At 40.4% G+C, this 24,444-nt stretch overlaps 3 protein-coding genes across 4 annotated transcripts; 2 read left to right on the top strand and 1 right to left on the bottom strand.

Moving 5' to 3' along the window:
* The first annotated feature begins 29 nt into the window (after nucleotides 1–29).
* On the top strand, nucleotides 30–9,377 carry dram1 (DNA-damage regulated autophagy modulator 1). Its single transcript, XM_033614451.2, has 7 exons — nucleotides 30–360; nucleotides 708–775; nucleotides 3,039–3,181; nucleotides 3,272–3,449; nucleotides 3,679–3,737; nucleotides 6,176–6,268; nucleotides 6,360–9,377. Exons 1-7 carry the CDS (start codon nucleotides 230–232, stop codon nucleotides 6,396–6,398), a joined length of 711 nt encoding a protein of 236 aa, XP_033470342.1. The 5' UTR covers nucleotides 30–229; the 3' UTR covers nucleotides 6,399–9,377.
* Nucleotides 9,366–16,103, bottom strand: washc3 (WASH complex subunit 3). Its single transcript, XM_033614913.2, has 7 exons — nucleotides 15,918–16,103; nucleotides 15,272–15,370; nucleotides 15,093–15,158; nucleotides 14,804–14,941; nucleotides 11,944–12,060; nucleotides 11,798–11,862; nucleotides 9,366–11,706 (listed from the first exon to the last, which is right to left on the bottom strand). Exons 1-7 carry the CDS (start codon nucleotides 15,966–15,968, stop codon nucleotides 11,607–11,609), a joined length of 636 nt encoding a protein of 211 aa, XP_033470804.1. The 5' UTR covers nucleotides 15,969–16,103; the 3' UTR covers nucleotides 9,366–11,606.
* A 958-nt stretch (nucleotides 16,104–17,061) lies between these two features.
* Nucleotides 17,062–24,362, top strand: LOC117249331 (uncharacterized). Of its 2 annotated transcripts, none has more exons than XM_033614911.2 (9): nucleotides 17,062–17,202; nucleotides 17,741–17,943; nucleotides 18,027–18,128; nucleotides 18,200–18,298; nucleotides 18,384–18,494; nucleotides 18,580–18,697; nucleotides 20,269–21,034; nucleotides 22,190–22,248; nucleotides 22,338–24,362. In XM_033614911.2, the coding sequence occupies exons 1-9, from the start codon at nucleotides 17,169–17,171 to the stop codon at nucleotides 23,861–23,863; spliced, it is 3,018 nt and encodes a 1,005-aa protein (XP_033470802.2). In that variant the 5' UTR covers nucleotides 17,062–17,168; the 3' UTR covers nucleotides 23,864–24,362. The 2 variants fall into 2 exon arrangements, with proteins under 2 accessions (XP_033470802.2, XP_033470803.2); XM_033614912.2 differs by having other exon boundaries at nucleotides 18,203–18,298.
* Nucleotides 24,363–24,444: the final 82 nt, after the last annotated feature.

Here is a 24,444-nt window from a genome sequence, read left to right on the forward strand (position 1 = left end):
TTTAAGGGGAAGAGGTTACTGTATACTGTATATTGGCAGGGCTCACTCTGGTTCACGTACCACCATGTGACTGTCGGTAACTTCATCACTCTCCACCGCAGCACCAGCAGCAGCAGACTCTGCCCTGGCCCTGGACCAGCATTTAAACTCGGGTTTTTATGTTGTGTGGATGTATTTTGACTCCGTGTGAGAGTGTTTTCTGGAAGCTTCGCGTTCAGCCACCTCGGAGATGTTTTGGTTCCAGCAAGGACTGTGTTTCCTACCAGCGTTTCTGGTCATCTGGTCCTCCAGCACTTTTATTGTTTCCTACATTATTGCGCTTTTCAGAGGGGATGTCGACGTCATTTTTCCATACATCAGGTAAGTTTTATTCATTGAAATGACTTTATAAGTGGTTTGACGCACCAGAAAGTCAATCTGAGGTGTAGAAAGTGCACGGCGAAGTTTATTTTCAGTGATTTCTGAGGCACAGAGTTTAGTTTCGTTTTCCTCTGCGTCAACTCGGCTGGAGCCCAGAGTCCAGCTGCCCGTACACATCTGCTATTATGTGCCGCTCCTCTTCTCACTTCTCACTATGAAGTTAGACTTTCACCCTAAAGTTTAAAATATAACATCATACAAACCTACATAAGGGGAAGTATTCTGTACTGTCAGCACATGTCTGTAGTGTGAGGGCTGACATGCAGATCTGTCTTTTCCCTTTGCAGTGACACAGGTGCAAAACCTCCAGAGAGCTGCATCTTTGGCCTGATGACATTCATTTCCGCATGTGCAGGTACAAGCTTTCCTCTCTACATTTACTGGGATGCATACATGGGTGGAGAGACAATGGGGCCCCTGGGTACAGATATGCAAAGGGCCCCACCAGAAACACACAGAGGGTGTGGTGGTGTTGGGTCTCTTTGGAGTCATTTGTGTTTCCTTATGATTGTTCTGTGGCTCTTTGAAGTGATTTTGTGTCCCCTTGTAGACATTTTACATCTCTTTATGGTTGTTATGTGTCTTTTTGTAGTCATGTGGGTCTATTTAAGGTAATTTTGTGAGGGTTTTGGTCATTTTTCTGTCACTTTTTAGTCATTTTGTGGTGGCTCTGTGTCTATTTGTAGTCGTTGGGGTCTATGAGGTAACTTTGTGTCTCTTTAAAGTCATTTTGTGTCTTTTATGGTGGTTTTTCTGTCACTTTGTAGTCATTCTGTGTCTCCTTATGATTGTTTTGTGTCTCTTTGTAGTTACATTGTGTTTGTTTGGTTGTCATTTGGGTCTCTGAGGTGATTTTGTGTCAATTTTGGTCATTTTTCTGTCACTTTGTCGGCATTTTGTGTCTCATTGTGGTTATTTTTGTTTTGTGTATTTGTTTGGGTCTCCTTGAGGTAATTTTGTGTCATTTTTGGTAACTTCCTGTCTCTTTGTAGTTACGTTGTTGTTACGTGTCTGTAGTCGATGGGGTCTCTCTGCTCACTTTGTGTCTCCTTATGATTGTTTTGTGTCTCTTTGAGGTAGTTTTGTGTAATTTGTAGTCACTTTGTATCTCCTTGTGCTTGTTATGTGTCTTCTTGTAGTCACTTTGTGTCTCTTTGTGCTTGTCATGTGTCTTCTTGTAGTCATTTGTGTCTCGTAGAAGTAATTTTATGTCTCTTTAAAGTAATTTTGTGTCTAATTTGGTTGTTTTTCTGTCCCTTTTAGTAGTTTTTTGTCTTTCTGTGATTGTTTTGTGTCTCTTTGAGGTAGTTTTGTGTAATTTGTAGTCACTTTGTATCTCCTTGTGCTTGTCATGTGTCTTCTTGTAGTCATTTGTGTCTCGTTGAGGTAATTTTATGTCTCTTTAAAGTAATTTTGTGTCTAATTTGGTTGTTTTTCTGTCCCTTTTAGTAGTTTTTTGTCTTTCTGTGATTGTTTTGTGTCTCTTGGAGGTAATTTTGTGTAATTTTTTGTCACTTTGTGTTTCATTGTGGTTGTGATTGGTTTGATTGGTTTCCTCAAAGTCATATGGGTCTCTTTTAGGTAATTTTGTGTGTTGTTATGGTAATTTTATGTGATTTTTGGTAATTTTTCTGTTACTTTGTAATTGTTTTGTGTCCCCTTGTGGTTGTTACGTGTCGATTTGTAGTAGTAGGGGTCTCTGAGATAACTTTGTGTCTTATTGAGGGAATTTTGTGTAATATTTTGTTGTTTTTTTGTGACTCTGTCGTCATTTCGTGTCTTACTGTGGTCGTTTTGTGTCTCTTGGAGGTAATTTTGTGTAATTTGTAGACACTTTGTTTCTCATTGTGTGCCTTGTAGTCATTTTGGTTTCTTTGGGGTAATTTTGTGTCTCTTTAAACTAATTTTGTGTCTTATTTGGTCTTTTTTTCTGACACTTTTGAAGTAGTTTTGTGTCTGTTTGTTATTGTTTTGTAGTCATTTGGGTCTCTTTATGGTTGTTTTGCCTGTTTTGTAGTTCCTTTGTGTGTCTTTATGATCATTTTAGTCTCTTCCTGGCCTGTTACTGTTAATTTAAGTGACATTTTGCAAGTGAAGGCCAGGGCCCTGACACTTTGGCCCCCTGGGCCTGTGCCTGGTAGGGCCATTGTGTAATCCATCCATGTACCAGATAATTTTTAGCATCAAACACTTAATTGCGTGTTTTCTGGTAAATGTTAATGCAGCCAATTTGTATCTTATCTCCATTCATTTGTGTTGTAGATGTCCTTTTGTCAAAATAAAGTTCTCTGCTACTTTCCTGTTTTATTGGGGGGAACAAATGCACATGTTCTAAATATTGAGGGGGATGTGTCCTCCAAGAATCTGCACCTATGCACAGGGTTTTCACTCCCATCAGTGTGAACATCTGCACTGTGACCTCTGTAACCTCTTTTAGGCAACTGCAAACTTTCCCAATGGAGGAACCAAGCCTTCCAAAGTTATTAGTCACATTTCCCCTTTTTAGGAAAATGAAAGCAGAGTTTATTTGATGGGATGCAAGAGGATTGTTTTTCTGTTTTAGTGAGTCATCAGTTTGCAACACATTGTGGTAAATGCACAATGTCATCTTTACACAGGAATATCCACCATATATGCCAGGTACAAGTTTGTGGAGAAGCTGAGTGCGGACACAGGGATGGTGAGCCCACATCTCAATAAAACTGCTCTAGCGTTGGGGTTGCTCTCCTGTTTGGGCATGTGTATTGTTGCAACATTTCAGGTATGTCCTCTACATGTGGTGCACATTTAAGTCACATTAAGATAATTAAATGTTTAAAGGTGTAATTTTGTGTTTGCTCTTTTATTGCAGGAAACATTAGTGACAGCCGTTCACGATATAGGAGCAATATTGTTCTTTGTCTCTGGTGTCTTATACATAATCCTCCAGTCTGTTATATCATTTCGTGCCTATCCATTTGGGTCCTCCATTTGTGTGTGTCGAGTACGTGTGGGTATCGCCATCCTCGCTGTTGTGGCATTTTTCCCCAGTATCCTTTCACAGAAGTCTAATTTGTTAAAATACCAATAAGGTCTGTTGTTCTTTCTAACCATCATGACATGCATTTAAACAGGAACTTTGCTTCATGGTTGCAACATGATCCTCTTGTTGATATTATCATTAGTGTCGTTACCAGTAAATGCACAGTATGTGATATTTCTGCCACATTTACAAGTGTCAATCATTGTTGATTCCATTTTCCTTAATGGGTAATTCAGCTCTAATCTGTGCGTTCTATGTGAAACAAACCACTCTGCATAGAGACAAAGAAGACGAGGTAGGCTGTTGTTTGTCACTATACATCAGTTTAAAGTGGAAACAGGCAACTTTTCACACACCCTTCGCCGCCCACCATGATGGGGGCTGTCGCAAAAGCAACCCATCACTTTCCGCTTTCCTCAGAGCCAAGCAATGTGGCTCTTTTTCTTTTGCTAGGTAGAGTTTCCACAGTTACACTCCTAGCAACGAAAGAGCTAACTAGAACCATGACGGGTTCATCATGTCCAAAGTCTGTCCCAGGGGTCAATCCTGGCCCACACGATACTGATTAATCAAGCTCTCTCTCTCTCTCTCATTATTTCCGTTCACTTCATGATGACAGCACTATTATATACTTAAAAGACATGCACCAAGCAGGAACTAGTCAAGAAGAACTAAGACATTTCTGACTAGGTAGCAGACATGGCCAAGTCAACAATAAGGGCTGCTGCAAAGAACCCTTGAAGAACTCTATTTTCAAAAAGAGTTCTTTGGATGAAAAGGTTTCCTCATTCATTTTAGAGCGTTGCAGAGAAAAGTTGCGGTGGTGCAAACTGTTCTGAGCTCGACTCAAGCCGGCTGATAGTGTCACCTGCAGCTCAGCTAGTCAAATCACCGTTGGCTGCTGCTGCTCGCTGTATGTGCTTATGCCCCGCCCACTTATTTATTGCCGCTGGTTATTTATATTACTGTGGTGTATTTATCATGAATACACTCCATCTGATGCTCGTTTTGTTTCTGCTTTTCCCCGTTTCATCACTGCTACAAATGCAGCTGTAGCTAGTGTCTCACTATCACTATCCTCATTCATATTTTAAGAAGCTAAGGGCCATCCAGTCCCTGTACCGAAGGAGCATGAGTCTGGTTTGCGTGGCCGGCAGTAAGTCGGACCTGTTCCCGGTGAGGGTTGGACTCCGCCAGGGCTGCCCTTTGTCACCGGTTCTGTTCATAACTTTTATGGACAGAATTTCTAGGTGCAGCCGAGTGGTGGAGGGTGTCAGGTTCAGTGACGGGAGGATCTCGTCCCTGCTTTTTGCGAATGACGTGGTCCTCCTAGCTCCATCGAACAGTGACCTCCAGCTCTTGCTGGGACGGTTCGCAGCCGAGTGTGAAGCGGCTGGGATGAGAATCAGCACCTCCAAGTCTGAGGCCATGGTCCTCAGCCAGAAAAGGGTGGATTGCCCTCTCCAGATCGGAGGGGAGGTCCTTCCTCAGGTGGAGGAGTTTAAGTATCTCGGGATCTTGTTCACGAGTGAGGGTAGGATGGAGCGGGAGATTGACAGGCGGATTGGGGCGGCGTCAGCCGTGATGCAGGCGCTTAACCGGTCCGTTGTGGTGAAGAGCTTAGCCAAAAAGTGAAGCTCTCGATTTACCAGTCGATCTACGTTCCAACCTTCACCTATGGTCATGAGCTCTGGGTAGTGACCGAAAGAATGAGATCGCGAGTACAAGCAGCCGAAATGAGTTTCCTCCGCAGGGTGGCTGGGCTCAGCCTTAGGGATAGAGTGAGGAGCTCAGACATCCGGGAGGGACTTGGAGTAGAGCCGCTGCTCCTCCACATCGAGAGGAGCCAGTTGAGGTGGTTCGGGCATCTGGTAAGGATGCCTTCTGGACGCCTCCCTTGGGAGGTGTTTCGGGCGTGTCCAACCGGGAGGAGACCTCGGGGCCGCCCAGAACACGCTGGAGGGACTACATCACCTGGCTGGCCTGGGAACGCCTCGGGGTTCCCACGGAAGTGGCTGGGGAGAGGACTGTCTGGGCTTCTTTGCTGAGCCTGCTGCCCCTGCGACCCGGACCCGGATAAGCGGAGGACGACGACGACGATATTTTAAGAAGCTACAAATTATATTCAGCCACAAAATAAGCCTGAAAAGCTGCGAATCAGAACGGAAGCACAGAGAGTTGTTGCGTAGAGATGATACACCGTCTCATCTAGTTGGTTTTTAGAACGTTGCAGAACGGAGCATTGCAAGCAGTTGCACGTTTCAACTTGTCTTGTCTTGAATCTTTGGTCTGAAAGAATCCCTTAAGAATATTAATGTTCTTCAAAGGCAGTTGGTTCCAGGTAGAAAGAATGTTAGCCCTTTGTAACCCTTATTTCTAGGAATGTTCTTGGGTTGTTCCACCGTCCACCATTTCTGCTTCTGGACATCCTAAATGCTACCGGGGAAAACAAAAGCACTATCCTCTTCCTGTTTTGGTTACACCGTGGTTACCACACTTCCCTTGTGCCGTAAAATCGAACCTTCATTTTCCCTGGTGATCGTGCCCGGTGGCAAACAGAACGTCATTATAGAGGCGAGGCTTTTAGGGAAACAATAAACACTGATGTGTCAGTATTCTGTAGTGATTACATTGTGCAATCAACATTTACTTCATAATAAGTTAAAGCAAAGAAAAATATCTGTTTCCACTTAAAAGCTGAATATTTACTGACTGTCTGTGTCTCTCCTTCAGGACTACCCCTTCCATGTGGCCAGTGCTGTATGCGAGTGGATCGTCGCCTTCAGCTTCATCTGCTTCTTCCTCACATACATCGACGACTTCAAAGTGAGTATCACACCAACAAACAGAAGCTCATTTTTATTTAAATGTAATGCTGAAAGGGGTTCTTATTTCTCTCCCTTTTTATTCCCCACAGCTGTTTACGTTGCGAGTGAAAACAGAGAACGTGGAGTAGCCATGATGAGTCTGAGACTGACGACACATCACAGTATGATTATCAGTATTTTAATGTTTAAAAAAAATGTTCTGCATTTTTTTGTAAAGCTTTTATGCACATGCATTTTGTACATTTGTATTTTTACACTGCAAGGCTTTTATACGATGTTGTGTTTTGTATCGCCTGACTGAATTTGCTGGTACAACACAGTGGGTACGTTGTTATTTATACATTATCAGCAGCTCAGAAACCGATCACAGCCTGTATCTTTATACCTTTTATATGATCTCAATTCATTTTATACGTGCACTTAATTGCTTCCTGTGTTCAAACAACACTTTGCACTTTGCTCTCGATCGTTGCCACACCAGCGTGACTCATGCTGTCAAACCTGTGACCAGTAATAAGAGAAGTTCATCACACAGGGAACACATGATAGCTTCACACATGGTTAAAGGAGACTCAAACTAATGACAGACTCGTCTGTGGGAACATGGTGGTGCTCGTGTTGTGTGAGAAAATGGTGAGACTACATTGATACTGTATGTAAGTAATCAGGAAACCTGTATGACATTTTTTTTTATTAGCATTTTCTAATCATGTTTTCTTTGGACAGCTGGAAACTCTTTCTATGAATGCTCCAATTCAGAGTTTTGGTTTCAATACTTTCTGTACTCTCCGTGTGTGCTAAATGGTTTAAGCTCATACTGCTGGATTGTTCCACAGTGCAGCTATAGATGGGATTTTGCTTGTGTCTGCAGACTGTAGACAGTTTATGCAACAGAAACTAGGCTACTTAATTAAATAGTTTGTTCAGTATGACTGCCAAATTAAATTACTGTAATAGAATAGAAATTGCAGCTAATTAGAATTGAAGGCAGGTTTTCAGTGTGCTGTCAGCCAGATAAACTAAGCTTTTCTCTTAACCTTACATCAGCGGGCATTAAAAAAATGTAGGCAGTTTAATCAGAGGGACTTTACCTTTGAAAATTGTTTAATTTGTAGGATTTTCAGGGGCCTGAAGAGGCAGAAGTTTCCAGCATTTCACTCACAATATGTCATTAAGTCTGAAAAATGCAAGTATTTTGGGTGACAGAAATATATTTTGAATTTCTGACGCCCTTAAATTTGTATATATATTATCAAACCCCAGGCTGGGAACCACTGCTGTAGAGCACACTGCCAATACTTTAGCTACTTTAGTAACATCAACAACATCAACACTGAAAAACATCAGGGTTCCCACACACTTTACCAATGAATTTTATTACCCGTAATATTTAACCCTCTTTCCAAGACTTTAGTGAAGTAGATAGGCCTCTATCGCGATCATAAGGTGCTACTCCAGTATGCTATGTCCTAAGGCAGGCGAAAGTGTAGCGTGGAATATGGACATACACGTACAGTAGACACAAACTGATAATGTTATCTTGGCCTGGCTATAGCCATCCCTTTAGAATGGCTGACTAGAGCCGTTTCCTCACGGTGCTAACGGCAAGCATTATTTAACATGCACTGCCCAGACATTTGCCAATAAGCAAACTGCTGGCTCTGGCTAACTTTACTCACTTGTTCGACATTCCTGCCACCAGCTAGCTGCGTACACAGATGTGTATCACGTAATACTGGTGATGTTTCAATACTACATGGGAAATTTTGTGTAATGTTAGATGTTTTGGGATTTTGATGGACATATTTAACAACAGCCAAAACAATGTATCATGGTTCTGACAGCTTAAGTCAGATTTAAGACTTTTTAAGACCAATTTACAATAACTAAAACTGAAGAAAAAAAAAAACATGGACCAAGATTTTTTACCGAGGGTTAAGGACAATTTAGCCCACATGCTGAGTGTAATATAAACCATGACTTTTTGGGGAAATACCTGGCATTTGTTGACGAGTATTCTAAACAATTTTGTGTTTCTTGCTCTGCATGTGGGATTCCAAAGTCTTAAGGAGGATTTATACATGTGTGGCAGTGCCTATGTTGTAGCCTACACATGTGGCCTACACCGAGCATTTATACTTGCGTGGTGGTATGTCTGTGTCACTCTGCAGTTACACCTCCAAAACACACATTAAACATGGCTTAATAAAGACAGTTTTAAACATAAGTACACATATCAGCTTCACTATAACTCGCAGAATTCACAGACAAACACTTGTCTTTATCTGGACACATTTTCCCCACAAATACAACATGCTAATGTTTTTAGCACAAGCCTATGGCATTTTACATTGTATAAATTAGCCTAGTGGCTAGCAGACTTTTCCTCTACTCATATGAAGCCAGGGACAACAGCAACATTTAACAAAGGTAAAGTTACAAAATTCAGCTTCATTACAACTCACAAGGTTTGTTTTGAAAGATTAATTTATTTTAATACCAATTAAGGCCTTATTTTTAATTTAATTAATCCAGTGCCTTTTAAGAATTTTTAGGGATAGACAGGAACCCCAGCGTATATTTAACCACTGTAACATTTCCAACACATTCTGTTAATTCCAAACTATTTCCAGGCCTGGAAAACCATTTAACTTTTCCAGGAATTTCATGACAGTGGGAACCCTGAAATAAGCGCACAATGTCAGAGCCTCTAAAGTCCTCTGAGACAATTTTGTGATGTTGTGATGAGCAAATAAAGTGTGTCATAGTGTCAGCTATTGCTACTCACCAAATATAAAATCACTATCACATCTGAGTATCAGCTGATATCCTGTATTTCAGCGGCCAGCACTTTTGGAGCATTCTTTTATAGATCATGTCTGTAACTGGTGGTCAGTAGATGGGACTAACACACAGTATTCCAAAGAGACAATCCTGTCCACAGATTGTTAACGTGTCCACTACAGATGCTGTCTTGGAAACAAAAGGGAGTTTATCTTTTTCATTCAATCACTGTGTATTGATACGGTTTTGCTTATGACACAATGTACTGTACAGATGATGGTGCGCTGCTGGGCTGAAAAATAAAGATACACTTTTTTTTTTAAGCAAACTGTTTATTTATTACAGATCTTCTTGCTTTTGTACACAAAGTGCTTCCCAGACTTCTTCACACTCATTTTCACAGTCACTATAGTGTAATAATATTCATTCATAGAAATCTTATGAATATTTGTTATGTGCCGAGGAGTTCATGACCTCACTATTTTACATTTTTAGGGCGTGTAGTCACAAGTCCTGATGAATGTCATAAGCTGGGACAAGTTTGTGTTCTGACATGTTGTGTTTATCACTGATTTAGTGCAAGTTTGTTTATCTTCATTCCAGCTGAGGTTACTGTACAAGGCAATGCTATCATGGGACAAACATTAAAACCCAGTTGAAAATGTCAATAGAAAAATGTTTGCTATGCAAGGACCCAAAGCAGAATCAGACAATACACTACTTTTTATCATTTACTGTCACTCATTGGTGACATATAAAGAGTTTTTGTCTGTATTATAAATCAAGACACACTCAGCAGCTTTGGAAAATATTCAGATTTCATTTTTTCATTCAGAATAAGTTTTCAAAACCTTCTATTAACATGTTTTTGCTCTAACATATTGTTAGTAAACTGACAGCCCAAAAATTTAACCCAATCCATCTTAAATCTTTAATATATAAACTTTGCAAAAAAAAAAAAGCAAAGAGGTCTGAATACTTTCAGAAGTCGCTGTGTCGTGATTAACAAGGTACAATAATGGAAAAGCATGACACTCCACTGCGACTTGATTATAATATTCTGTAAAGACACCAGTTTGGAACTCCTGTTTGGATATTGTTCATATGCCAACTTATTGAATCTCAGTTTTGCTGCTTTGAGATGAAGAAAAAAAAAACAGGCAGTATTAAAGGGAAATGCCACTCCCCAAATGATTATTTGTATATCACTTACTAATCCTGTGTTAGGCTTAATTCATGAAGGAAACAATGTTTTCTCACATGTTGCCACAATGAATGAAGAATCCAAAAACTCCTGAAAGTTCTTGATGAATTGAAGTCATTGGGGTCCATTGTTAACAACAGCAAAAACTATATCAAAACATCTGTTAACGAACTCTCACACAAATTGTGCAGTACAATCAAAGTCTAATTTATCCAGTCGTATGCTCAGTGCCACCCAGCTGAATGGAAAGTAAAACTTACCTATGCTCTCTTCAAAGCCAGACTCCATTGACAAAAACAGTAATTTTATCTCCCTGAACACAGGAGCTGCTGGTCTACTGCTGCCTCAATTAGTCAGTTTGTTTGTGTTGCCGTGTGACTTTAATGTTTTAAAAGGTTAGTTCAAATTCAGCAAAGTCAAACACTAACACTTATAATCTACCAATCCGGGCAGCAGTAGATCAGCAACTCCTGTGTTCAGCAAGGTAAAATTACTGCTTTTGTCAATGGAATCTGGCTTTGAAGAGAGCATTGATAAGTTTCGCTTTCAGTTCAGTTCCCCATCAGAAAGAGTTGTCTTTTTAGGAAGTACTGAGCACACAGTTGAATAAATGAGACTATAATTATACTGCGTGAGTTGTTTAAGAGCTTAATATAGTTTTAGTAATAGATTTAAAAACGGTCATTTGGAGAGTGAAGTATTCCTTTAAGCGTTCTGTTAAAGGTCAACAAATCAAAATATTGCTAGTATAATTTCATCAAACTACTTCAGAATGACAGCTGATTTTAAGGAAGGACGGAAATTACACCATATTATGATATACATCATTACTGAAGGATTATTGTGATATTTTTCTCCCTGGCCTTAACACACAGAAATACAATTTATTTGTTGAGTATCTTTTTTCAAATAATTTTTCTGTTCAAGTTTCTATTAAAGGCATTAAACTGTGATAGTAGTGCAACAACTAAAAAGAAGACCGATATCTTCTACAGGATATAATAACTTCTTGTACAATAGTCATCGCCACTGCCATGTTCTGATGACAAACAGTCAACAAGGAAAATTATTCCCTCTTTTTGAATTTGTCAAAAACGCAAGATGTATCAAAATTGTGGAGGTCACTGACCGACTGAATGCAAAACTATTTCAGTGCTTTAACACTGAAATTACAATCTGGTTGGAGTTTCCTGTTTCAGGCACTTACATTTGCACCCTCTCACAGGTGCTCCTTTACAGGCACTCTGCAGCCGACTTTTCATTCTCAGTACAGGCCTACAGGAGCTCAGAATAGCAATGAATGGCCTTTACAGGAAGCTATATGGGTGATGGAGACAGAGGAAAGGTGTCAGTCACTGAAAGATGATTCGCTGTCAGAGCTGGTGGCTGCAATATCCTGATCCTCTGTGCTCCTTGTTCCTCCATCAGGTAAGGGGGCATCCGGTGTGCTGTCATCATCAGGGAAGGAAATGTTAACGGTCAGTGTTACAGAGATAAAGACTATTATGTAATCATCACCAGTAACAGTGAAAGACTCACTCAAGCAAGCTGGGATCCAAACCCTCCAGGACCATTTTGTTCTTTATCGCCATAACTGGGACTCCCTGTGATGAATAATAAAACATTTATTAAAATACAGAACACACAGATTATGTTTTTTAATCCCTACAGTCTGCATGACATACCACTTGGACCATTTTCAGGTATCGGGCATAACGTGGGTCCTTGGCCACTGTCATGACGTTCTCTGCAGCTGCTTCTGCTTTTGGTGTCGCTGCAGAATCTGGTGCAGTCTGAGCGGGCTGCAACATGGAATATGCAAATTACCAAAACAGTGCGATATAACCAGTGGTTTAGACAACACAGGATATCGAGTGGGGTACCCTGTTTTGCATTTTTAGTAGGCGGTGCTCTTGTAGGTTTCAGACTTGCAGAGATTGTGGTTTGCAGATGTGTTTATCTGATGTTGGCGTGTTTATAATATTGATTATACAATATAAAGCTGACTAATTAGCACACTGAATCTCATGTGACATTTACTATTGACACAAAGACACACAGAAATGTACACAAGTGGGGTTACCTATAGGTAGGGTTTGGTATCATTTAAAAAAATTACAATACCAGTACCAAAACCAGCACCTTTAAAGTGATACCAATACAAACGGAGTTTCTTTTGAAGTACTCCTTCTGCATTTTATGCATTTATTTTTGTCAGACCCCAAAGGCATGTAGTAAAGCCATACTATCAAATGTTCTGGTGGGATCTCGGCATGCTGAACTGCCAACTGCTTCAAATTTTCACCTGCTTTCTATGAGCTAATCAATCAATCAATCAATCAATCAATCAATTTTATTTATAAAGCCCAATATCACAAATCACAATTTGCCTCACAGGGCTTTACAGCATACAACATCCCTCTGTCCTTATGACCCTCACAGCGGATAAGGAAAAACTCCCCCAAAAAAACCCTTTAACGGGGAAAAAAAATGGTAGAAACCTCAGGAAGAGCAACTGAGGAGGGATCCCTCTTCCAGGACGGACAGACGTGCAATAGATGTCGTACAGAACAGATCAGCATAATAAATTAACAGTAATCCATATGACACAATGAGACAGAGAGAGAGAGAGAGAGAGAGAGAGAGAGAGAGAGAGAGATGCAGGTAATGACAGTAGCTTACAACAACATTAATGAAAGTAATAATATTATAGTTATAGTTCTGGCTACTGTGGTACAATATGTTGAAAGTATGTATTAATATCTGACAGTATACTTGTGTGACAATAGTCATATGTGTATAATAACAGTAGAAGTATGACTTACACACATTTTACTTATTTATGTATGAGTTTACTTCATTTATTTTGCATTTGCACCTCCATCTGTTTAAGTATGGACTCAGTGCTGTTTCATATAAGTGCTTTCATGTTCTTTTTTGTATGTGTCATACAGGGGGCTTTCATGGGTTTATTATTTTTTACATTTTATTTCGTAAATGTTTTAATCTAGAGAGTGCTTTGTACTCAAGCTTGAAATGTGCTTTATAAATAAAATTATTATTATTAAATACACCATGCTTGATTTCACCACACCATAGACTGTATGGGTTTTAGCTGCTGCAGTAGCAGGCCCATCGTATGTTGCATTGAATCGAACAATGCTTGTAGAGATTGGCTGCGAGCAAAACCAAACCCACAAAATCTGGGTGCAAATAGGATTAAATGCAGGTATCGTTTGACCGGAGTGGTTTCAATACTACTTAGTGCTGGGTTATTTCAGTCGATAGTCAGTATCACATACCAATACCGAGCCCTAAATCTAGGTAACTGCAAGCAGTGCAACATGTAGATCTAAGCAGAAGGAGCAACAACCTTTCCTGGCATGGAGTCTCATTATGTAGAATACTAAAACACGAAAAACTAAGGAAAGAGCGCAAATTATATTTACTTTGTAGGAAACAAGCATTACTGTAGCGTCCTTGTTTTTTTTATGTTTTAGTGTTCTTTACCAGTGGTTCCCAACAAGTGGGTCGCAGGTCCATCCTCAGTGGACCACAAGTGACTTGCAAACATGTCAAGTTTGTAAAAAAACACACTTCATGTTGAAATACAGCAAATTTCAGCATAGCTCTTTTTTTTCCAAGTGCTGATTCCTACTTTAGGATGAGTCTCTAGTGGACAGCTACTTGACAGAGATAGCAAACTAGCTCGATGACATGGCAAAACACAAGTATGATGCTGAATATATTAAAATGTTTGGACCTTAAATTAATGACTGAGGAGAAATCTGGACCCCGTTGCTGCACCAGTTGGGAACCACTGTACTCCAACTTGAGACTGTGCCAGGACAGGTTTTGGCACCCTCTGCTGGGATCTACTTGTTGTGCTGGTTGCCATCACCTCAAATTAACCCCACCTGTGTATATTGTTTGTGAAATTGCCAGAATACATGCTGAAGAAGGGTGTCTTACCCAAAACATCTGTGTGGCAAGATTAGTAAAACTGGACCCCTGTCTTAGTTTTTAATTCTTTTAACTGTTCATGAAAAGAGTTGTAAAGCTGTGGCTTCAGGGGAAGTTATGTGATGGAACTACTTCCCTGTGGGCACAGTGACTTCCTTGAGACTCGTCACCACTGTGAGGTTGCCAATAGTTAGTGAGCTTTAGAGGAGCTGGTAGGTGGATCCTGTTATCGTTGCACAGAGCTAGATGAGCCATTTCCCCTTGTTTCCAGGTCTTTATGCTAAGCTAAGCTAACCATTTCCTGCCTTTAGCTTTATAATTAACACACAGACATAAGGGTGGTATCACTCTTCTCATCTAACTCTCTGCAAGAAAGTGTATAAGCATATCTATTTAAATCTCTACTACTTTTTTAAGTACAATGAACATGTTTGACTTTTTGTATTATGAACTGGTGGTTGAATCTACATAAAATGCATATACATGGCTTTCTGTTAAAAAAAGAAAATCATCTTGGCTCTTGTGGTACAATGTGGCTGAAAAATACTATATACTTGTTTGTGTGCATGTCAGTGTATTTACCTCTGTGGGAGGCAGGGTCCCTGCTGGTGGACCATCTGTTTGGCTCTGACTGGTGTTAGTGGGTCCATTAGCCTGAGCAGGCTGCCGCTGACTGAGTCCCTCTATCGTGACGTCCTCCAGCCCAGGTATGGAAGACAGCTGCACAGAACATTACAATAGTTGACACATGATCAGAGCATGAGCATGACATTTATATATATATATATATATATATATATATATATATATATATATATATATATATATATATATATATAGTGTCATAAATGTCAGAAGCTCAAGAGCTCACCTTGGCTTCCAGAATACAAAGGGTTGTTTCAATCTGCTGTATGCGTAGAGATATGTTGGAAAGTTTCTGTGGGGAAAAAGTTAAACAGTTCAGGATATGATCTCAGTGTTGCAGAAGTTGTGTGTGTGAATTAACCAGGACAACAGAGGCAAGTAAAGAGTACAAGAAGAAGTACAAACCTCTTCACAAACTGTGGAAAAGCGGTTAAGGAACCGGACTGTGTGCACGACAAACTGATTGAGATAGGCAACGACTCTTCTCTGTTGAATAGCAGGGACCTAAAGGAAACAGATGGAGCTTTATTAAGGAGGAACCCAGCATGTGATGTACTGAGGACATGAAGTAAATCACATACAGCCATTTTGCCTCCCTTAGGCCACTACACTCACTGCATTCATTCAGTTTGAACATAGTAGATGTTGTGAACTCTTTGGTTGTTGACAACAGGTTAATATGAAGTTAGTCATTTATTATTTCTACCACAACTGAGCCACCCCACACAATATTTTACAGTGATTAAATATTTAAATAATATGTTAATTATTCAGTAAAGACTCCAACAGTTATTGCTGCAAGCTATGGATGGATGCCAAAGAGATGTTAAAAGGCAGTTTTGTTAGCTAATCATAATGAAGCTAACAGCTGCTTCGATTACAGCTAACTAGCTTAAGTACTAACGTTATAATTACTATCTGACTTGCTAATCAGGATGACAACTGTCTCGCAGCACTGTTTTGCCCCCATTTCTTCTCATTTCCTCAATATGTAGCTTGACGTTAGTTAGCTAAGCTTAATGCTAGATAGCTAGCTAATTTAGACACCAACCTTGGTAAGATCGACACCGGAACCCACGATCGGCAGCCCGTCCTCGTCCATGTTGGACGCTTTTTAAACTTGTTGCAGATGAAAGAGCAGTTTCAGTTCAAACAGCGAAAATTTTCACTGCAAAAACACAGAAATGTTAAATACAAAAAAATTTGATGGGAAACGTTTCATGTGACCGTGACGTCACGACGTTGCACCCAACGGGCGGTTTGAGCTTTTATTTTGAAGCCGCCTTTCCGGTCCTTGGAAAAGCAACAACATCCGGTTATGTCCCGTAGCTGCATTTGACAGTTTCTAATTATTACAAGTTTTATAAGCTAAAAAAATCCATTATGTCTTAAAATAACGTTTAACTCAACAGTGAGATTTCAAACTTACAAATTAGACTTTTATCTATAAACTTGTTTTACGTATGGCACAAAATATTGTTTTACCAGTCTTTTTTTTTTTTTTTAAATGAATTACAGTTCCATTCACTGTCTTACAAATTATGTTTTAACTAAGATTCAATTTGAGTCTTGGGGTTAGATTGAAAGTCAGTGCTGCAGAGGTTTTTGGAAGGCTTTTGTAACACCCATTGTCACTTGTCAAATGTTTTGTTTTGTGTCTGTGACCACAGCTGGATTTATGAGGACAAATTCTACCTGGTACATTTGATCATAATTACAACCAAAAATCTTTAAGTGCTTAGCACCTGCATGTCAGAGAACCCTTGTTTATTTAACTGTATTTTTTTTTGTATTTTATGGGCTTAAAACTTAGTTGTTATGCATCTATGTTTTATAATTCTATCATGAAAAAATATTTTTGCCTCTGTTGCTATAATTAATATTGATTTAAGGTTCACTAATCAACTTTCTCCAGAGTTTTCAACTGCTTCATTTGCTGATTAAAACTATGTGCTCTGTGAAAAAGCTAGTAGGTAACGTTGACATTGAGTTTTGGTTTTAAATTATACTGTTATTGAAACACGAATCACTCAGTCTAAATGAACTGTATACATGTAAACTGCTAGGGTAAATAGTTAAAATTTAATTTCTTGTCTTACTGTTGAAACTCAAGACGAGAGGAGAGAAAGTGGATTTTAAGTGAAGAACAGAAAGCTGAGTTGTGACACTTTTATTTTGAAAAGAGGAAACGCATACGAGTTGAGGAAGCGGGTGTTTGCGTTCCAACAGCGCATGCTAGCTAAAAAACAAATAACATTATTTTACATCTATTTCTCAACGCTACAGCAGTCACCTCGCATTAATGGAGGTTATCGGGTCAATAGAGAAAAATAAAGGTACGTTTATTATTAATTTTCTCCCGCTGTAGTTTAAGGAAGGCCATGTTTATATCAGTCAGACTGTTAGCGGGACCCGTCTATTTAAAGGAATCATGACAATCAGTGGTTTTAAGACTGGAGCTGTCGCACAATGAAATAACTTGTTATAGTCTGATGTCAAATGTTAATGTGACGTAACACAGTTAATTGTTACGAGATTTAAAGCACACCTGCAGATTCTTTACCTGGTTTCAAATTCAAAACTCCCATTAAACAGGTGCATCCAGCAACTATACGGGTTCATAGGCTAATGGCAGCTTCTTAAGGGGTAGTTGTAAGAACAAATAGAAGTTGCAGTAACTTTGCCGTTGCTTTGATTTAGCAAATTATTACCTTGATTATATTTCCATTGCGAAAGAGCTTATTTAAAGAAGATTTTTAAAGTATTACAAGTAAAATAGGTGCTGCTCAGTTTGCTTGCAAACTGCTCTCCTTCACTAAAAGCTCATTGATGCCCTCAACAGACCATCTCTCACATTGCACTTTGATCCCTCAGACCCAAGCCTGCCTCTTGCATTTCTTCGCCTCCTGGTGCCTCCACTGCAGCTCCTGTCTGCTGCTATGTGGCAGCTGGCAAAGCAGAAAGATGTGATGAAGTATGATAAGCTGCAGGAGTTTGTGTTCATGGTGACAGAGGCAGTCCCTGGACTGATCAACCACAAGCAGAGAGCTCAGCTCATTCTGGGGCTAAGAGCAAGGGTGAGCAGAAGTTGTGTACTGTATCAAATATTGTAAATTTTGCTGTAATGGTTTTGCAATAGCATAGTTTGTTGACATTTCAGTTGATTCTGGAGCTTTGCAAAGGCACGGCTCGAGGTTCTGTTGATGCTCCGGTGATCCAGAGCTATTTGGATAGACTCCCAATAACCTCTGCAAACACAGATGTAAGTACAGTGAGGAAATTCCTTTTTGAAAACAAATAATAATCTTAAAGTGACATGAATCTTATCTGTAGCAGTGCAGGGACGCAGAGGTGAAAGCAACAGAGTCCACTTTTATTGCACTTGTTCAGAGCCTGCTGAAGGATCCTGTTGAGAGAGCGTATTTCTTCCAGGTCAGACAGATTTTAAATAATTTCTTGTCTTGAAAATACTCACAATAAGTCCTGCAGTAAACTGACATTGAATGAACTCTTACAGGAGGTGTTCCCAGTGGAATATGGGCCACAATATGACGCCGCTCTACATGTGTTATTGTGGGAGCTGCTCTCAAAGCTGGAAAAGCTGCTCCCAGTACCAGACTTAAAACAGGTATTGAATCAGTCCATTCAGATGTCTCAGGTTGTTTTTTTCTTCTGTGCACAATATCACCATTTACCACAAACTGTGATTACAGACCACCGCCTGGTTCGGCTCGGCTCCTTCTGTGTTGGAGGAATGTGTCCAGTCCTCACCTGAAGAGCTGGGTTTAATCTTCGAGCACTACAAAAGTATAGGACTGCTGAAAATGCCATGTGAGTAGAGCTGAAATTATGTTGTCTTTTAAATCAGATATCAAGCAAAAACACCAAGCATGCTCTGGTTTTAGCTTCTTAAATGTAGAGATCTGCTTTTGCCTTTGTTATATCATTGAAACTGGGTAAAAAAAACATAGATTTTCAGTTGTATGATCCAATATTGAGTCTTGAAATTCCAAAATCGACCTTTGCATTCTTATCTTTTCTCAGCGAATGTGTGTAAATTTGCACAGAGTGTTGTGTGTACACCTTTATACATTTTTATCAGCTGCGACAGCGGGGCTGGTATTGTTTTTATCTTGTCTGTCTGTGTGTGTCATCATGGCAAAGTGAGGTCCTGGAGGCACCTAGGAGAGTGTAGTTGAGATCGCAGTGAAAGTGAAAATGGGAGTGATCTGAGCAAGAAGTAGGCGCTGAGACTGGTGTGATCCTGTCCTAAGTCCTTTAGTATAGTTCTATATACTACCTATTTTGACCCAAAATTTTATACTAAGGAAATGTGGTTACAATTTAATTTATAATTGGCACTTTAATATTCAAAAGAAAACGCCATTGTTGGTTACTTTGGAATAAAAAGAGATTTAAGTTCCCAAGATAAATTCAGGGAATCTCTTTTCGATTTATGCAACATTGCAATTTATATTTTATGTTGCTATTGCGATTTCACATCAAATTAAGTTACAAGTTTCTAAAATATAATTTAATCAAATCTTGACATCTGCACAAATATCCAACCCTATATATCACTGTAAGCTTAATACCTTTGCATTGTAGACAAAAAGGTCTCACAAAAAAACAATTTGAAGCTCTCACCTGGGCTCTGGCAAAAATTGTAACAAGCTTTTTCTAAATAATAATAATAATAATAATAATAATAATAATACATTTTATGTGTATAGCGCTTCTCATGGTACTGAAAGACACTTTACATTTGTTAAAAATGATCACAAAATAAACTACAAATAAATACAACAGGACTACAATAAAATACAAACAACACCATTAACCATCTTCTGGTGTTTTATTGACGAAACACTTAGGTGATTAATCGATAAAACTAATAGGAAAAGTAAAAGTGATCTTTAGTTACAGCACTACTTGTAAATACCTGAAGGTGTTTCCAGGAAGTGCCTTAAAATTACAATTTTTTTAGCGAGCGTATCAGAACCAATTGGCTTCCTTTTGACAACCATAAAGCCTCTGATATTTCAGGCTGATATGGCATAGCCAGTGGACATCCTGGTCAAGACTTTCTCTTCCGTGCGCCATAATTTTTGCTCTATAAACAGAAATCTACATATGAAAAAAAAAAAAAGAATATAAAGCTAACTTGTCAGATGATAGCCGATGCATTCTAAGATTGCATTTTGTCTATGCATTCCACCTCTTTACACGTGCTGTTTACAGTCATTCAAACATGATTGGTCAATAGTACTCGGACTACAAACAGAAACCAGAACGTTTCCAATACCAAAGTCTTGTCCCATTGCCCACAGATTCAGCACACATACTCAGAATCAGTTTATAGAGATTCTTCATTCCGTGACTCCTTGTTTTCTTTTTTACAGATGGCCCTTCATCCACCATCGGCAGCTGCATCATGTCTGCTTTATCCATTCCTCCCTCGCAAAGGACAAACATCTCTGTTGGACCGGAATCAATCCACAACTACGCTAATGTGCTAAACCCCGTCACCTTTGTCGGGACAGATCAGTACAGCGTTGTTGCTGTCTACACCGAGGTGGAAGCTGGAGCATCTGAAGTCGATGAAGAAATGATCGAGTCAGCTGAAGTGCAAGTTCAAACCGATTTCTACGAAGAGGAGATAGTGGCTGTGAGCGCAGATAACGCCGGCGGTGAGGAGACGACCACCTTAAGGACAGAAGAAACAACTGAAACTGTGGATGTCGCCAAAGCTCTGGAGACTCTGACGAAAACTTTCGCACTAAGGAAGGAAAGCCTTGGGCAAGATGTATTGACAGGAAAGAGTAATGATTCATCCCTTAATGACGAGCCTGGATCAGGAAATGCACCAGACGAAAGAACAACAAACGAAGGACATAAAACAAGCGATCAAACTGACGAGAAGAGAGAAAATGTTGAAGAGGTGAAGGAGGATTTTCAACATGGAGGCACAGAGAGCAACATGAACTCATGTACAGACTTGGAGGATGATCACGAAGCTTTTTCTGTCCATGAAGAAACGACAGATGTCCCCAGTGAGGATCCATTATCTGAAACACAACAGTCTTCCAGTTCAGAGAATGTGCGGCGATCGACTCGTCTACAAATAAAATCCTCACCCAGCTGGCAGGAGATGTGTAAAATCCAGAGGTAAGTCAGAGAAAGTAGTAATACCGTAATACTGTGACTGCGTCCTCCTATGAGATAGTATTTTTAAAAATCCACATTACCAAATGGACAAGTTTTATTTTTTTTGTCACTCAACTGATTTGCAACATTACATAACAACAGTAACAAAAAACTATTTGGGAAATACAAGTCTTGAATGACGTCTATTTCCATTTTCAGCTGCGCCTTCTATAGTCTTAAGATATTTGTCAGTTTTTCATTAAGACTTCTTTAAAGGACGAAGTTGACATTTTCGGGACATTTATTAATCAAACGAGAAATCATTACCATTGTCATGTCTGTAGGAGGGCTGTTGCAGTGAAGGAATTTTCGCTGCAGTGATTGAGGGTGGCTCAAAAGCGAAATATGCTCTGCCATTTTTTGTTTTTGTAAATTACTTATTTTATTCCGATTTTAGTGATTTGTGAATAAGCTCTATTGTCAGACTATTATTTGGTAGATTGTTGCTTTTTAAAAGACAAAGATGACACAGTTTAAAAACAATTTAAATACTTGTTAAATACAGAACACAGAAGGGCAATGAGGCGCAATAAGAGGTGCGTAAGTAAGAGGTAAGTTGTTGTGACAGCCATAGTCTGTACGCTAAATACTGAGCTATTACCAGCAGACGCTTAGCTTAGCGTAGCATAAAGTTGGGAAACAGTGTGAAAACATCCCCCGGCCATAAAGTAGTTCGGCATATAACCCCCTGAAAACCATGTGTCATTTTTACACTTTGTTTTGTGGACAGATCAAACAAGAAATAAAGCATTAATTAGTGAGCTTCAGAGGTGCTGTGAGGCAGATTTTGTTAGATTTGCACAGAGCCAGGCTAGCTGTTTTTTTGCTAATCTAAGCTAACTGACTGGTGGTGCTAGCTTTGTAGTGGTATCAATCATTGCATCTAACTCTGAGCACAATTGCAGATAAGTGTATTTCCAAAAATGTCAAACCATTCCTTTAATTGTTTCTTACTTTCTAATAATAGTATTACTGTTCCTCCTTAGAAATTACAGGGATGAAGTACCATACTTTTTACTGTAGTATTTGTTGTAACACTTCACATATTATTTGTGAGACATTATTTAAACAGCATTTACAGTTATTTCCGCATTATTTCCATTTTTGTGTCACCAGGAGCAAAGCTGATGTATCTCTCACCCCCTCTGTTATAGCTGTCAAAGGAAACGACAAAGGTAATATTGACATGGATAAGAGAAACATCTTGCACCTTTTGAAATAAAATCCACGTTTTACTCACACTTCTGTCTTTTATTACTTGCAGATGGTTCGGATGAAATGATGTCCATCATCTTCACCTGCTCACAGTGTCCCTTCCACAACTCGGACAAAAACAGCCCTCCTCACTTCCACATGCAGAGTGTTCACTCTGAAGTGTACAGGACTCTCTCAGGAGCCAAATTTACTCCGTCTCCCTCCAGCACAGATGAAATATTTACATCCATTAAACTTTTACCCACAGGAAACACAGAGGGGAGCGAAGCAGAGCAGCCAGACAATCAAAGCAAAGTCAATGCATCTCAATCCCAAAGCAGACAGAGGGCCCTCACGTGTGAGACGTGCGGCAAAACGTTCACCCGGTCGTCAGACGTGAGGAGACACCAGCTCACTCACACCGGAGAAAGACCGTTTCTTTGCTCGCAGTGTGACAGAACCTTCCAGCACTCGTGGGATCTGGCCAAACATGAGAGTAAACATCACGGCGTGGCCATTTCTTTCTCCTGCCAGCTGTGCGGGAGCTCCTTCGCTAACCTCCGCGCACTCACCGTCCACCACAAGAAGTCTCACTCACAGGAGAGCCAGCTTCCTCAGATCTGCTCCATCTGCAGCCACAGTTTCTCCACTTCCTCCGAACTGCTGGAGCACAGGAAGTCTCACATCATCACCAAACGCTACATATGCCAGAAGTGCGGCGAAGGCTTCGATACCCTGCTCGCACGCTCCCAGCACCGGCAGATCCATCAAGTGAAGAGTCAGTTTAAGTGTCCACATTGTGAGAAGACGTACACTCGGAGATCTGATGTGAAGAGGCATCTGTCCACACACACTGGGGAGCGACCGTACCAGTGTAACCAGTGCAGCAAACGGTTCTCGCTTCGCTTTATGCTCATTAAACATCTCCGTGTTCACACAGGGGAGCGGCCTTTCCAGTGCTCCCACTGCCCCAAGAGGTTCACCCTGGTGTCTGTGCTGGCCAGACACGAGAGGATGCACACTGGGGAGAAACCGTTCCTCTGCTCTCAGTGTGGGAAGGGCTTTTTATCGCAGGGAGAGCTTTCGAAACATCACAGGTCACACGTGGACGACAGGCCCTACTCCTGCCCCCAGTGTGACAAACGTTTCAAAAGCAAAAAAACCCAACAGGAACATATCGTCTCCCACACCGGGGTCCGCCCGTACTCCTGCGCCTACTGCGGGAAGGGCTTCACCAAACCGTACGCACTGACCAGACACAATCTCATCCACACAGGAGAGAGGCCGTTCCCCTGCGGACACTGTGAGAAGTCGTTTCTCACCCTCAGCGAGGCTCAGCTGCACCAGCGTATTCACACAGGGGAGAGGCCGTACCCCTGCAACATCTGCGAGCTCAAGTTCAAGAGCTCGTCAGAGCTGGCGCGACACAAGCGCAGCCATTCGGGGTTGAAGCCGCTGAAGCCGTACTGTGAGCAGTGTGAGAAAACATTCACGTCCAAGGCCAAGCTGAAGAAACACATGGAGACACACAGCGAGGAGGGAGAAGCAGCACAGTCTGTGGACTCTATACAGCCTGAGGAAAATATCAGTGATTGAAACAGTGAAAAATATATAACATGTATCAGGATGCTTGAGTTTAGATATTTAGCTTTATGAAATGTGACAAGAACTGATCAGGAGAGAAACGTGTGTCCACAACTACATGTCTTCTTGACTATACTGATTTTACTATCAAGTGTAGACAAGGTGTGTTTGGAACTGTAGCACTCTTCAACCTTTTTAGTAATTATTACTTTAACCCCATTCAAGGAGGTTGGCTGCTCAGCTATATTCGTAGAGCACAGCCAAGCGGCTGTAAATATAGTGCTCCTGCTGTATGGGCCCAATGATGCAGAAGCAGTGCCAATCATCCAGGTAATTTCATACAGCGGAAATATAGAGATTTGGATGTCATGCGCCACTGAGCAACTTCCATAGGTATGAATGAAGCCCTGCGGCCAATGCTGTTTGCAGGTCTCATAAACAAGTCATTCTGAGGTAACGAAAACATGTTTCCTAGTTTCAGGTGATTATACACTATTAAAAACATGGTTATGAATGTTTTGTTCCATTTCTGCTTATACATCCCTCTACATCCTACACACTGCACCTTAAGTGTCCTGATTAAATAGCTGTAT

The sequence above is a fragment of the Epinephelus lanceolatus genome, chromosome 23, assembly GCF_041903045.1.
Source record: "Epinephelus lanceolatus isolate andai-2023 chromosome 23, ASM4190304v1, whole genome shotgun sequence".
In the NCBI taxonomy this organism is placed as follows: domain Eukaryota; kingdom Metazoa; phylum Chordata; class Actinopteri; order Perciformes; family Serranidae; genus Epinephelus; species Epinephelus lanceolatus.

Coding starts and splice junctions, on each gene's coding strand:
- dram1 (XM_033614451.2), top strand. CDS start 230: ATGTTTTGGTTCCAGCAAGGACTGTGTTTCCTACCAGCGTTTCTGGTC. Junction 361..707: donor GTCATTTTTCCATACATCAG/GTAAGTTTTATT, acceptor TTCCCTTTGCAG/TGACACAGGTGCAAAACCTC. Junction 3,182..3,271: donor GTATTGTTGCAACATTTCAG/GTATGTCCTCTA, acceptor CTTTTATTGCAG/GAAACATTAGTGACAGCCGT.
- washc3 (XM_033614913.2), bottom strand. CDS start 15,968: ATGGACGAGGACGGGCTGCCGATCGTGGGTTCCGGTGTCGATCTTACC. Junction 15,159..15,271: donor TTTCCACAGTTTGTGAAGAG/GTTTGTACTTCT, acceptor TTTTCCCCACAG/AAACTTTCCAACATATCTCT. Junction 11,863..11,943: donor ACCTGAAAATGGTCCAAGTG/GTATGTCATGCA, acceptor TATTCATCACAG/GGAGTCCCAGTTATGGCGAT.
- LOC117249331 (XM_033614911.2), top strand. CDS start 17,169: ATGGAGGTTATCGGGTCAATAGAGAAAAATAAAG. Junction 18,495..18,579: donor CAGTACCAGACTTAAAACAG/GTATTGAATCAG, acceptor CTGTGATTACAG/ACCACCGCCTGGTTCGGCTC. Junction 18,698..20,268: donor AGGACTGCTGAAAATGCCAT/GTGAGTAGAGCT, acceptor TCTTTTTTACAG/ATGGCCCTTCATCCACCATC.